General features: G+C 37.5%; 1 protein-coding gene across 1 annotated transcript in view; it reads right to left on the reverse strand.

Annotated features, from left to right (window-relative positions):
• Positions 1 to 316: 316 nt before the first annotated feature.
• Positions 317 to 15479, reverse strand: part of UGCG (UDP-glucose ceramide glucosyltransferase) — a 29072-nt gene continuing 13909 nt past the window's right edge. Inside the window, exons 2-9 of the mRNA XM_050913027.1 lie at positions 11566 to 11707; positions 7324 to 7426; positions 6319 to 6420; positions 5812 to 5924; positions 3774 to 3952; positions 3269 to 3355; positions 2677 to 2866; positions 317 to 1315 (exon numbers count right to left, since the gene is read on the reverse strand). Coding sequence (XP_050768984.1) covers positions 1145 to 1315; positions 2677 to 2866; positions 3269 to 3355; positions 3774 to 3952; positions 5812 to 5924; positions 6319 to 6420; positions 7324 to 7426; positions 11566 to 11707 — 1087 coding nt within the window. The 3' untranslated portion in view covers positions 317 to 1144. The remainder of the gene's footprint in view (positions 1316 to 2676; positions 2867 to 3268; positions 3356 to 3773; positions 3953 to 5811; positions 5925 to 6318; positions 6421 to 7323; positions 7427 to 11565; positions 11708 to 15479) is intronic.

Consider the following 15479-nt stretch of genomic DNA (forward strand, 5'->3'; position numbering starts at 1 on the left):
AACAGTAGAAGGCAAAAAGCCAAGAGTAGACTTAGTTTGATATTTAAATTAAGATTACAATTTTAATCAGTAACAGCAAACTCACTCGGCCCTTTAATATATTCACAATATCTACTGCAATTGAATACTTAATTATGACTAGTATAGGTATGTATGTTCACTTTAAAAAGATATTAAATACCTGCATCATGAAATTACATTCTTAAGACATTGTGTAAGAAAATAGCTCATGTGTGAAATGTTTCTGAAATGTATTTCTGCTCCCTTCTACCCCCTACTATGTCCAACACACACACACCACCACCCCCTCCCCCCAATCAAAGCATTCACTCACAGGGAAAGACAAACACCCCTTAAAAAAGGATGGAAATATTGAAGGGGACCAGCTTGGCTAGTTACAGCACAGTGCTTTAACAAGGTTCAAGACAGAACCAGATCATGGTTGGCCAAAAGATGCCCACAATACATCCCTGACCAGTAATTCCTTCCAACTCATTCTATCAAACTCAGTCCACTTTTGGTTCATTGCAATGACTAAAGAATTTCATATATACATATAAACACAAGACTCCAGCTTTGCTTTAGTTTGTTTTTGCAAAGTGTTTTCACCTTCCCATTCATTTTGTTCTGCAGCAACTGCAAGAGGTAGGCATAAAGCATTTAAGAGCTTCTTTCCCAAGGTCCTGTTACTAGCTCAATTAGTGGGATAAAATAGAAATCAGCTGTACTTCTGTGATTTTACTAGGTACAGCCTTGTACAATACAGCTGGAAAATAGCTATGCGAACCCTGGATTTGCTAGGCTAGCACAGCATGGAGTAAGAAGCTGTTCATATCCAGGAGGATACTTTTTTTTTTTTTTTTAAAAAGAGTTTACTGCAGAGCATTCCTATAGAAAGTAGATGTCAGGACCAATTCTCTCCATTTCTATTTGTACATAGGAGCAAGGTACCATTTGGCCAAGACTACAGATGTATTTTCACAGATGCAAGTGCCATGCAAAAATAAATTAAAGAACAAATACCAAAACATACAAGTAGTAAAACTACTGAAGGTAGATTTTCTTAAAAGTATTTCTATAAACAATTTATAATACTTTTCTTCCCCCCCCTCTCTTTTTGACATTCACAGTTACAAAGCTGTGGCTATACATCAAGAATTTCTTCTGCAGTGCCTCCACAACGTAATCTGTAGCGTCCTGTCCTCCAGCTAATAGTGGGGTCCCACAAAGCAGATAGGAAAATATAAATTGTCATGGATTCTCTGATGAACCAAGCTACTGCATAATCAAGTTTTGAAAAACACAGAGCACCACCCTAGGAATACAAAAGACAAGTATTTAAACATACTGATTATTCAAAAGGAATTTTAAAGTAGTTTAAAACATTTGTGTTACAGATAAATCTATTCTAAAGCTTATTATACAGATTTACATATCAATAGCATATTTTTTTATAAGCCAAGAACATTTTCCTGTTCAAGATATGATCACCCATATTAAACATGCGAGCTTGGCACAATGACCCACAAGGTTTGAAAAGAGACTTGTCTGCAGAGCAAAAGGCAAGGAAAAGCATGACAATTTCACTTCTCTTTTTGAAGCTTTGTAAAACTGTTCAAGCAGACAATGGGTTTTTGCCATAGACCTGAGAACAGCAGCACTGAGACAGAACACTCCTGCACATTCCCACAGGAGTGAAATCCAAATAAATAAGCCTTTGGCCTATTGCATAGGCAAACTAGGACTAAGGAAAAAGCTTATAGCACCTCTACATTTTCTGCTCCTTTGAGAATTTCCAGCTACATGCAGAGCTGGAAATCGAAGAGGCTTCAGAAGAAGAAGAGTAGGCACAAAGCTCTTTTACATGCTGTGCATGGTGAGAAGAGTAATCAGAAAGGTGACTATTAAACTGACCTTCTGGAGTTCTACAGAATCAACACAAGGCCTAGCTCTTTTTTTTTTTTTTTTTTTTTTATTTCCAGTACGTGTTAAGACTACGAAAAGAATATTTTTCAGTATGATGAGAACTATTTGGTAAGTTTGAATACACAAGTAATTATGGATCAGATTTGGATGGAATACAGTCACAGCAGAAAGTAGTGTAAATAGTTCCTACAACATTAGAAGAACAAATGCTGTTCTGATTTGTGATATCTTCCTATATTAAAAGTTTGAGGCCTCACTTATAGCGATAGGAAGATTTTATTTTTAGAAGGAGACTACAGCTGTCCTGTAAGTCCATTATTACCAAAAGAGTGAAAAATGTACTCAAGAGTACATATACACCTCAAATACAAGACAAAGTGACAAAATAAAAGGAAAAAACCCATAAAAATCCCACAAAACTGCTGTTCTTGTACTGTTAAAAAAGCTTAAAAGTTCTGGATATACCTAGGTAGAGCAGACTGGAAATGTGAAGATTAAGGGGACAGATATGCAAACTTTCAGAGCCTAAGCAGAGGCAGTGCATATAGAAAACACAATTCCAACCAAGCACACTTACTCCTTTTCGTGCTACTATAACTGAAGCTGGAAGACTGAGAAGTAACAGGATTTGACCTGTTGTTTCCTTGATGTCAAGAGAATTATTTTGTTGTTATAATTAGGCTTAGCTTTTTGCTGCAGTAGATGGCACTAGTAACTTTAATAACCTCCAGAGAAAATGAAGCTACATACCTGAACACCTTTTAGTTGAATGTAGTCAAATATAAACCATGCCAAGCAGTGACACATGAAAAATACCATTATATCCCATCTAAACACATGATGAGCTGCCCATCCAATAACTAGACTGGCAACAAAGCACTCTGAGATTGGCTCACAAATTATTGTGGCAGGCAACATATTAATTCGCAGTTTGGCCCACCTAGAAAAGACAAACAAATCAGTTCTGACTATGCATTATTCTTTATGCCCTCCTCCCCCACCTCATCAAATGATGAGCCATCATGGTCTTTTTTGACAATGTTAATCTCATTTAATTTACACCTCCAAACAAAATATTGCAAAAATTCTCCCTTTCAAAGATACTGCACACAGCATTTAAAAGGTACTAAGGGGAGCGGTTTAATACTTATCAGTCATACTTCTGTGGAAGAAGTATTAGCACTAACAAGAAGTGTGCATCAAGCTGTGCATTGGAACTTCAGCATTCTGGACATTAGATCAAATTAGCTTAGAAAACGTATTCCCCCTCATTATCAGGTTATCCACATCAGAAGCAGGTGACAGGGGTGGGTGGGAAAGGAAGTAAAGATTAAAGTTTTACCTGATCATTCTGGACTGAAACTGAGAAATGGAATATGAACCAGAGTTTTGCATTGCAACTTGTGTAGCCATTGCAAATTTCCAGCCCCTGAAAAACAAATTTATTATAAAAAATGTGCAAATAAGAGATGCAAAAAACAGTTAGAGAACAACCAAGATTTTTTTTAGGCTTGAAAAGTTTCTTTGGCATATCTGCCATATTATTACAATGGGTATAAGCAAAAAAATTAAGTGTATTTTATCAAGTCTCTTCATTGGAAGAGAGCAAATACCACTTGAATAATACTTAAACCAAGTTCTCAGAAACTTTTTTCTAAAGCAATTGACAATGATATGGTTTAATTATTTCTAAAAGACTATATTGATAGGACAAAGCACGTGTCAAGTATGTTTGCTGTATACATGTGAAGCTGACCTGAACACCTATACTTATAGTATATACTTATGTATTTAAAAAAGATTTAAACTGCACTTAAAGCAATAAGCTTACTTGAGAGTCATCTTACCGGTCAGCTATAGCTTTGGCCATAAAGTAATCTTCAGCAATATATTGTGCAAAAGCTATCAGTCCTCCAGCTTGGTCCAAGACATCCTTCCTCATCAAGCATGACATTCCTGTTACACACTTAAAGCCAGTTAAGTTGGCTGAAATATATGACCTTGGATGTGAAGTTCCAAAATAAACCTGCCAAAACAAGATAAGGCTTTTAAAACTCTGTATGTATTTATGCAAGTACTACTCACTGACAACTTTTTCTCCAAAAATGTTTGGACAGAAAAGAGTGCTAGATGTGGCCAATTATGACAGTGTATTTGGAAAGATCTTTACCACCAATCTAAGAAATCTAGTCTACAGCCAAATCTGAGAAATCTGGTAGTACTATTGGCTGTGTTTTTACAAATCTATAAGCGGGTTTTAAATCCACATATTCAACTATTGTATTTCATTTGGTATTTCATTTCGAATTTACTGAGGCTGTTCTCAGGGAATACATATATTAAAAAATTCATTAGGTAACTTACTAATCACAAGGATTAATGTATTATTTGGTGATAGCTGACAGACATGCTGTCTCCTTCCTCTTGTAAAGATTAACTGCATTTCTGCATACATGTTCTTAGAAAATTACTATATGGTTGTACAGAAGCAGGGGAATTTTGTTTACTTGATGTACTTGCAAACAGAAATAGCAAAGAAAAAATTCAGATTGTGATTAAGTCTTTTTACAAGATTCAGTAACTTAAAACTAGGAGTGTCCTATAAAGAGACAGTGGGAATGAGTGCTAGCACCTCTCACTACTATTCTTCCTACAGATGGCCTTCACACTGGTCTTACCAATACAGTAACTCATTGCAGAAAATGCATGCTCATCTTGCAGTATACTGAATCTAGACGCAAAAAGCTCTTCAAGAAATATAGAAGCAGGAGTTATAATTCTTGCTACTTTAGCATGTAGCAGTACTGAGAGCTTTGTGCTCTTCTCCTGTAAGAGGAAATTCAGACTTTGTGTCACAGAAATCACACGAACTGCCCTCTCTCCACGCAATGAAGGAGTACTGAATTTCACTGCACTTTCATCTCTCACATTTCTGCCTTTGACACACATTAGTCAGCCTTGGGGCCAAAATGCCTTATACATGCCAGCTTAGAATAAAAGCTAGTTGATACATGCCTTGAGACACAAAGAACAAACAAGAAAACTCAACCTCTTCATTCTACAAAAGAGAACTTACTGAGAAAGAAGAGAGGGGAGAATAGGACAGAATGAGTGACATGAAGACAGTGAGTAAGAATCAACTGTTCACTTTCTCCTCCAAAACAAGTATTAGGAGACATGAAATAGCACTATAGAAGAACAAGGGTCAGAGTGAACAAGGTGGTAGTTCCTGTAACAGATAGTAGATCTATGGAACTTCCTGGTAAAGACAGTTATAGATGTTCAAAATCTATATGGACTCAAAGAATAGAAAAGTTCATGTAAGAAATCTGTTCTTACTAAAATACTAATAGATTGAGAACTAGTAAATATACAAGTCTACTTCCTGCTCAGGAAGTGTCTCAGCTGAAAACTGCAGAAAGTTGAGACAGTATTACACGAAAACAGGATATAAGCCTTGCTTGTGTTCTACTCAAAGGCTCTGCTTATAACCCCTGCTGGAAATAAGCTACTGTGTGAGCTGGACTTTGCTCTGACTTGTCATGGCCATTTCTGTGTTCCTTTTCAGACATCAAAATAGAATTAATGGCCCTTTCTGACTAAGCACTAGAAAATTCTTCAGTTTTAATAATTTTTAAAATGAAATTAATCATTTTCATCCTGTAATCTTTATTGTTTGTATTGTAAACCTAAATATTGAATCAATGTTCAGAGCACCACAGCAGAATTCGAGCATTTAAAAGTTATCCTAGACAGTTTGAAGTGTGACGGCAGCTGAAAATAAACATTTCTTCACTCAAAATGGGCAAGAGGCACTATACAACTTTTATTCAGCAAGGTCTTGCAAAAAAAAAAAAAAAACCCCAAAACTAACATTGCACTCACCTGTTCAAGGGTAGCAGCAAAACCCTGTCTGTCCGCGACATAGGGAAGGCCATGGACCAAGCCTACTTTTTCAGTCATTTGATTGGCCATATCTGTCAGTGTGTCTGGCGTTACTAAGAGACAAATTAAAAAAGACAGTTCATTGAGCAATTCTGTCATTAGCAGACTACTGTATAGAGACACTAATTCTCATTCTATTACCAATATGAAGAGCACATATACTTTGATGCACATTATTTTGGAGGAACGAAGTTTGAGAAAAATAGTAAGTGATTAACATCATTATTACGATCAACAACAAATACAATGGAAACAGTTTGAACAGTATTTTTTTTTAAATGGGATTTTCACCTTTAATTAGAGAGTAAACATTTTTATACCATGAAAATATTTTTTCCAGATTTTTAGCTTTCATTTCTACTTGTATTCTCAGTCACAATTATCTCCAACAACTGCTTGCCTACAGGGAATAAGAGCAATATTACAGTCATTACAACACACACCTACCTCTGATTCCACTATCACAAATCCATATGAGATCATATTTAGCAACTTCATAGCCAGGCATTAAGTTGTTAATCTTGGGGTTGATGCCAACCTTCTTGCCACCTAAAAAATACAAACATCATACACTATTTGTGTATGGGGTTTTTTTAGAATTCAGACTCAATACCCAAAATATTTAGATATACTAACTGAAGAACAGTAAATGTTGACCCATCAATTCTTAAAGTCCACTCTTATGAAAAGGATTTATATTTTAAGTATTCTTTCACTTGTATATTTTAGATCTTCTACAATTATGCAGAGAATTAAAAAGGAAAAAAATATTCAAATGCTTCCTCAAAATGGCAGGGTAACAAGGTTAATGTAATTAAAAGGGCAGTAGAACTACAAAGTTTATTAGTACATTCTGTGAGGTAAATATCTTCTACCTCTTATTTCTTAATACTACTGATTATGACCATTATTCTCTACAGTAATTTTAGCAGAAAAATCTAGAAGGAGCAGAATAAAGTGAGACACACTCTTTTGCTTCCAACTGATAGCCATGGTCCAGTTTGTTTCATGTCAGAGAAAAAAAATACATTCTACTACCTAATTCTAATGTCCCTTCCCTCCTCTAATTCAAATGTAGAGTGAAGAAAGAGCCCTACAGCCTAAGCTGATGAAAAAGGATTGTTGCAGAACCTCAAGCTCAAATATAGCCACAACTCCAAGTCACTTCCTGCACATTTAGTTCAGTGCAAAGACAGGAATTTAAACTGCTGTTTCAAGATGTAGAACGAAAAAGTTGCAGGGGTTGCATAAATCATTCTTCCTAGAGATTTTCTGGACCGATGTCACAGATTGTGACTACACACTTATTTATTCACCCTAAACTGATGATTAACCTACAGAACCAACATGGGCTGAACAACATGACTACTTATTTTAGAATACTGTATATGGAGTTTAAGACCTAAAAACATTTTGCAAGTAAGAGTCCTACCTTCGAGTTGCACTGCTTACCTATGAACAGTCTAGCATCAACATTCGGGTATTTGCCAAGCAGCTTTTTGCACACATCAATAGCTGGATCATCATGATCTTGTACACAGAGTAGTACTTCATACTAGTAAAAACAAAAATGTATACACATATGTATATTTACACACAGTTGTTATCAATATGGTCTAGGGAATAAAGCTTAATAGTGTACCAAACTGAAAAAATAAAGAGTGCTGTTATAGAATTAAAAATAAAACCAAAGCAGTTGTTTTACAGCTAAATAAGACTATTTTTTAATGCACAACCAAGTACTTGTGAAAAAAGAACCAAGCCTGTATCCCAATAAACTCTTGTACTGAGGAACATTAGTTTTCCTGTTATCGGAAGGGTTTGTTAGGCATGAAGCAAGACATCCTAGTATACAAGGTAAAATTTTTATTTCCACTTCCATTTTTGTTCACATACAAATCTTAAATCCAATCTTATATTCAATGAAATTACAGCACACAAAATATTAAAGGAATGATGTTATGATACACTTGACTGCATACCTCTGAACTACACCTTCCTTACACATGCAGAACAGATTCGGAAGACAACCCACAGAGACCAGTATACGTACACTTAATTGTATAATAAAGCTATGCTCAGGAACATATATATGTAATGTATATGTATTTTCCCCGTTAATAGAATAACGGTTCAAAAATCAACAAGAGGTAAGGGAAACCGTAGCTGTTTCAGCAATCAAGCTACAAGCTTGTTACACATGAACTACAGACAGTGGGTGAGGAAACAGCATTTTAAGAATCACTCAACACAGACAGCTTTGCAAGCTTTGATGGAGGTATTTCTGTTCCTGCATTAACAGCAAATTCCTTGAATACTCCTTACTTGATACAACCTTCCTCTCTCCCTGTTAAAATTACTGAACTATTAAAACAAGTTATTAGAGCACCAATACAAAGAATAAAATTCAGAAAATGTAAATTTCTGATCAAGATACCTGTTTTTACAGTCCAAGATTTAAAAATTCAATCTCATTAAAAACAATTTTCTTGGACCTCATCTGATACAGCAGTTGTAAATAAGAGTCCCAACTAGTGATCAAAACAGTTCTTATTCTCCCTTATACTACTCTATCACCTCACTGAACTTTACTTTCAGTAAACTACTTAAGCAAAAAGTAATCTGAACTTTGAAAGCTGCCTGTAGGCTCAATGATGACAATCTCTGATGTTCTTGTTCAGTAAGAAGTATTTCATACAACAGAAGACACTAAGCTAAATAAATACATTCTTTCCAGAAAAAAATGGTATTGTTAAATACAAAAATCCCCAACGACTAACTGCATTCAGAATATTGTGGAAACTTACAATCATTAACCACTAAATGGGAGTTGCCAAGACTTGGTCTAGCACTACAAACTATCAGACAAACACATCTCTACCTCTCAGAATTGACCAATTTACCTAAAAAGAGCAAGCAGTACTTGATTCCTATCATTTTACCAGCGTGGAAAATGGAATGTAAAGGGTAAAAGACCTATCTCATTAAGCAGACAGGTCCTTCCACCACAACAGAACAATCCCGACAGCATGACCACCACAGAAATTACCAACTGAAGAAATTAGTTCTTTATTGCTCATCCAATTAAATATGTAAAAGAACAACTATTTTTGCTAGTAATTAAATAACTAATCTTCAATCCACAGTTGCAATGACACTTCTATATCCATATTCTCCAAGAAATTCAACCACAAATAATAAGAAACTTTGACATCCCAATATTTGAAAACAGAAAGTTTCACAGTAAATGGCCTTTGTATGCAGTAACAAAGTAAAGAACTACAAAATCTATGACTAAAGCAGAAGAAATACAAAAGATGCAGGCATAACATGAATAGAAAGATTTCTGCCAAAATTACGATATGCACAGTAGGTACTGTTCACTGATAAAAATATTACATGTAAGTCTTGCAGTTTAGAAGCTACATAACTGGCTTCCATGCAAGACAAAATTATTTCACACATGGGGTATCACAGAAGAGTATGAGAGAATCTGTATCACTGCAGGTTGAACTCAGCTTCACTGGAACAAGTCTAAGATTATTCTTTCCTAATAATTTTTCCCTGGACAGCTAAACTTTGAATACCAGTCAATACTGTTCTAATTTTTGTGGTGTAACGTCAATCTCTTAAATGAAATATTTTTGTAGTTATGGTACAGAAGTGTTTTCAAACAGTTTGGGGATCTTGCTTGTACTGTATAATCTGTGCCCCAGTAAACTGAAGCATTCATACCTCCATTTTCATTCTCCTTGGGAAAAATATGATTGTCACTATTGTTATCTGAAATTCAGATTTGTGTGGAATAGCACTATTTTAAGATTGCCAACCATATGCATAAGTTATCAGAAGTAAGGGTCAAGACTGTCTCATAAAGCAAGATCCAGCATAACTGTTTTTCTGAATTCTCAAACAAATTGTATTTGTAGTCAAATGTTTCAGCTGCATAATGTTTTGATGCTTATTATAGTCATAAAATAACTTAAGATATTGTCGCAGCTTCTTTGCACTGTTTGCAATATTAGCATACACAGCATACCTCAAGTATACTTTAAACTTATCTTGACCACACTTAATCTTTATTGCGCTTTTGTTGAGTTGAAAGGATTCAAATGTTCATGCCTGAAGCTTTGCAAAAGGTCCCAAGCTTCATTACAGAAAAACTATCCAACTTTTAATAAGTTCCAAATGGTGTGGGGTTTTTTGTTTGTTTTACCCTGCCTACTCAGGAGTAAGTTTAAAGCTCTTGGTCAGAATACACAAAGGAAACTCACTGTACAGCTTACACATATCTTTGACCTTTTACAACTGAAGCAGCAGTGTCAGAAGCAGTTTCAAGAAGAATTGAGAGTTTTTATTAAAAGTAAACCACAAGTTTTAGAATTGAGGAGATATGCAGTAGAAAATGTAGTCCTTTTTCCATCCACAGGAGCATATACCAAGTAATGAACATTGCAGCACGCATTTACAGATTTCTACTTTAAGTTGTAAGCTCCCTACAGCAAGGACAGCATCTGACACGCTTGTCACTGATATTACTGTCCTGGTTTCAGCTGGGATAGAGTTAATTTTCTTCTTAGTAGCTGGTACAGTGCTGGGTTTTGGATTTAGTGTGAGAATACTGTTGATAACATGCTGATGGTTTAGTTGTTGCTAAGTAGCACTTATCTTAAGCCAAGGACTTTTCAGTTTCCCATGCTCTCCAGCAAGCAGGTGTGCAAGAAGCTGGGAGGGAGCACAGCCGGGGCAGCTGACCCGAACTAGCCAAAGGGATATTCCATACCATGGAACGTCATGCTCAATATATAAAGTGTGGGGAGCTGGCCAGGAGGGGCAGATCACTGCTCATGCATGAGTCAGCAGGTGATGAGCAATTGGACTGCGCATCACTTGTTTTTTCCATCCCTCCCCTTCTTTTTTTGTTATATTCTTTTGCATTACTATTATTATTATATTTCATTATTATTGTTGTTAGTACTATATTTTACTTTCGTTATGAAACTGTTCTTATCTCAACACACAAGTTTTACCTTCTTGCCCGATCCTCCTCCCCATCCCACTGGGAGCAGGGGCAGGGAGTGAGGGAGCAGCTGCGTGGTGCTTAGCTGCTGGCTGGGTTAAACCACGACAATTACAAAGTCAAACAGTGTTCAACAGCAAATGTAAGCTTTTATTACCTATTTGTTTCCCAACACCAATAAGTGGCTTGGAGACTACCCTGCCTACCAACAACTGGTGAGGTACACCACCTCATCATTGAGCAACTGTTTGTTAGATGAGCCATCAGTAAGACCCACCAGAAAGTTTCAGGCTACCAGTTAAGTATCCTCTTTTAGAGGATCTGTTACACAGAAGTAGTTAATTGAGGAGGGTGTCTGGCCTCTCAAATGATCTTCCATAGATTGAAGGGTTTCATACTGCTATGAACACTACAATATGGGAATAATGATTAACAAATCTTAGTGAAGTATAGAGTATGTTTCATCCCTAAGCCTTTGTCATGTTTCTTTATAGACAGATTTTTAAAAAGGAGTAAGTTTTGTTTGCAACATGTAAAATGTGTAATTACGCATTTGCTGTGGAAGGAAGAACAATCCAAGACATAATCAAGTTGCGTAGTTCCAGCCCAAGCTCCTGATATGTCTTTTGGAGGCATGGGAGGAAAAGGAAAAAGACACTAAATAGTATACATACTTTTGGATAATCCAGTTCAAAGAAGGTTTCCAAGTTGTTGATCAGGTTAGGATCCACACCTTTTAATGGTTTTAGTAGTGAAACACCAGGAAGCTTGCTATATGGCTGTTTGTCTGTGGCTTTCTTATTGAGGTGGAGGCGTCTGTAAGGAGAAATAACATATACCACCACATAAAGAAAATATGCTAGAGAAATCCATTCAAAATACAGTCAGAACTAAAGAAAGCTTGGGAGTTAAAATTGCTGCAAAAAAATTAGTTTTGGTTGTAGAAACAACAGCTTTTTATATCTGACAGTTGATATGTCAGACAATGCCTAAAAAAACCTTTGCATTGTATGTAGGTTAAATTCAACCTTATTCAACTTACCAGACATTTCAGATAAATGCATTTTGCACTATGCATTTTGCACAATAAGAGTATAACTTTTTTCAAGCTACACAGGAGACAAGATTTTTCTGCCTTCCTCCATAGCATTAAAACTCATAGTATTATAACAGGATAATCAAAAAAAACCAATGTAAATGAGGCAAAAAAAGAAAAGGGTCAGGTGTTTTTTCCTGCATTAAAGCAGATTATGTCCTTGTACTGTTATTGAGTCGAAGCCCGGGCACTGCAGAGGTAAACTGAAATAGTCTTGCTGAGCAATTAACAGCCAAGGGACAGTCAGACCAAAGTAAGAAAGCAATAGCTCAGATAGCTACCACAGACAGAGAAAGATTTCCTTACCAATTTTCACAAACATAACAGCAAACAAGGCTTTAGTGCCAATAAGAAGGGAGTCTGCAGAATGCAACTTTGACTAGGAGGAACAAAAGGTTGATAACGCAAGGAAAAAAAACAGTACTCCATTTAAAACAGACAGTAGCAAAGCACATAGCTTTGTACAGAGGCAAAAGCCTTGATGAACAGGAAATAGAGAAGAAAGTGGCAAAGAAATGGAAAAAGGTAAGGAGAGAAACGATGAAGACAGACTTGAGGCAGACCTGTGATAAAAAATAAGCACAAAGTGATAAAATTGCAGAATCTTGCAAGGCATCATATTACAAACCATGCTGACACACACGATTATACAGGTGATTGAATTACATAAGGAAAAGCCTACACCTGGTGCAAGAGAGGGAAACTTTGCAAAGCATGCAAATGAGGCATGCAGCAGTATCAGGACATATTCAGCTACAAAATACCATACACTGACACTTTTGACAGAGTATGGCTCAGTATGGTAAGACTGTCTTTAACATGCTATCTTAAAAATAAGACTCCAGTTCATGTTAACACGGAAGTCAAAAAATACACTAAATTTAAACGTTTAACACTGTTGATGCAGGTATGTTCTAAATGAAGTTGTGTGTTACAAAACATGTACCAAAGTCTCCAAAGTAGAGGTAAGATGAAGCAGTAAGTTGGTATTTGAGTACTAACTTGTGCTTATGGTGGTTCAGTTCTCTCAGATAGGTGTTGTGATCACAGTGGTTTTTGTTACCACGGAGCATGTATGACATGTACAGTTCAAAATTATAAAGGAAAGCAATCCTTTCACAAAGTTTATATCACATATAGAATACTATATGTTATTTTGCATTGAAATTAGCCCAAAGCAGTCAAAAACACTAACTATACAGATGTACATGCTTAATGCATTTTTTTCTACCTCTGCCTAATGCAGTAAGCTGCAGAAAAACACTATACCAAGGAATGTATAACAACTTTGAGCTCTGAAACAGATGCTGGCAGAGCACTACTCAAAGGCACTTTCAGATCCTATATGTGAAAGGCCAGTAGCCAGGTTATCTATAAGCACTTTTGCACCTACATACATAAAATGGATGAACCTGCAATCCCTAGGTAGCGAAACTGTGAAACTCCTTCTAAGCAGTCTGCTGCTGGTATATGTAGGTGGGGAAAGAAAAAAGCAGCAGGATGCATAATGGTGTCAGGAGCTATAGTTCCACTATCCTTTATCATGTAAGAGGCATCTGCAAAATTTTCTCAAACTTAGTTCCTTAACATGATATTAATTAACCCACAGAAGCAACTGTAATCTAGGTTTCTTCTTCTCTCAGCAGATGAAAAAAAGTATTTCCAAAGACAAAAACCAGGCTACTGAGTTATCACTGCCCAGTATACTACATCATGAATTCTTGCTAACCTGTATCAAATTAAGCAATGAAACTTTTTTTTTAAAGGTCAAGACTACACTTCCTCTCACCACCTCATTAAGGGCAGGAGAGTATTCTAGCAAAAACAAAAAGCTTGCTACAGTAGACAGACTGCTGGGTCTCTCAGCAGAGATAGTAAGGTATCTTTGTCCTGAAGGGCAAAGGAGCCCAGGAACGCTGGACATTCTTCAAGAAGGAAATCCTAAAGGCGCAGGAGCAGGCCGTCCCCATGTGCCAAAAGACAAGCCGGCAGGGAAGACGACCAGCCGGGCTGTACAGAGAGCATCCCTCCCCTCCAGCGTGTTGACCGCTTCACACAGCTTGGTGTCATCAGCAAACTTGCTGAGGGTGCACTCCATCCCGCTGTCCATGTCGACAACAAAGATGTTAAACAGCGTCGGTCCCAATACCAACCCCTGAGGAATGCCATTCGTCACCGGTTTCCACTTGGAGATCAAGCTGTTGACCACAACTCTTTTGAGTGCGACCATCCAGCCAATTCCTTATCCAACATAGCTGAACCAGTTTAACTACAGGCTACTGCTCAGAGGCACTCCCTCTTTCCTCCTTTCCCCTCTTTTTCTGGGATGTGCTGTGCTTCTCAGTGGTGCTTACATTTATCTGATCCCACAGTGACCTAGTCAAGATATGTAAACCACCACATAACTGTTACCCCATATATAATGTTAGTATTTTGTCAGTTTTAACTTAGCAAGTATACAGTTTGAAAGGATGGGGCAAGATGATCATGCAGCTTCACCAGAAGCAAAGATCCCTCAGTGTTCCTTCTCTGTACTGCCATCCACACTAGCCAAACAAGACATTGTGCCAGTATCAATGCCCATACAATCCTGCTTCAACTCACTCAACAGAAAGTTAAATCTGGCTTTTTTCCTCCCACTCCAGGTTGTCTTCTGCCAAGTCAGAGTTAGGGCACCTTAGGGAAGGCTACAAGAAGCTCCAGAACATGTTCAAGAAGACAGCTGTGAATGCGCTGCCAAGATCATGGGAGAAGAGGAGGATTAGGGTCTCCTTCCCCCTCAGGCTTCAGTGGGCTTCCAGAAGAGTTGAGCTGCCCATGGATAAGCAGCATAAGCCCACTCACCATGGAGTCAGAGGAGGACCAGCATCACCACAAAGGAAGCATCAGGGGCACACCATCCTCCTCTAGAAACGTACACAAGTGTTAGGGTCGGGCCCTTGAAAACTCTTCCACAACCAACTCTGCATCACAGTTTTCCTTTACAGCATTCACTCCCTCATAGCTTGCTCCCTGCCCTTATTTGCCTGCCAGAAACAGCTAACTAGAATTAATTACTAGTAGAAAACACTGCCTGCATTCACAAGTGACTCTTGAAGTAATACTTGAGGCATGCCACCCTTCTGCCTCTCTTGGCAGAAAGGAAGAGATTGCCCCATAGAAATGTGCTGGTGCCAGTTCAGGACACCTTTGCTTGGCTGCTGGCCCAGGTCAACCCATCCTACCAGCCAACCAGAGTGTTCTTAGGTAGGCAGTCTTCCCCCATCCTCCACTCTTGCCCATCCAATTCAATGGCCATATGGACACACGGCTAGTCAATCCACCCACCCACTGACCTAACAGTTACACAAGCGTCAGATCCAACGACAGGGAGGAGCAGAAATGCACAACTGGGGACAAGTGGAGAGGACTTAAGAGGAAACCCTAATGTCGCTTTCAGTAGGACAGCAATTGTAATTAAAAACAATTAACACATCCCTTGGCCTTGATAAA

This window comes from Gymnogyps californianus, chromosome Z (assembly GCF_018139145.2).
Source record: "Gymnogyps californianus isolate 813 chromosome Z, ASM1813914v2, whole genome shotgun sequence".
Taxonomy (NCBI): domain Eukaryota; kingdom Metazoa; phylum Chordata; class Aves; order Accipitriformes; family Cathartidae; genus Gymnogyps; species Gymnogyps californianus.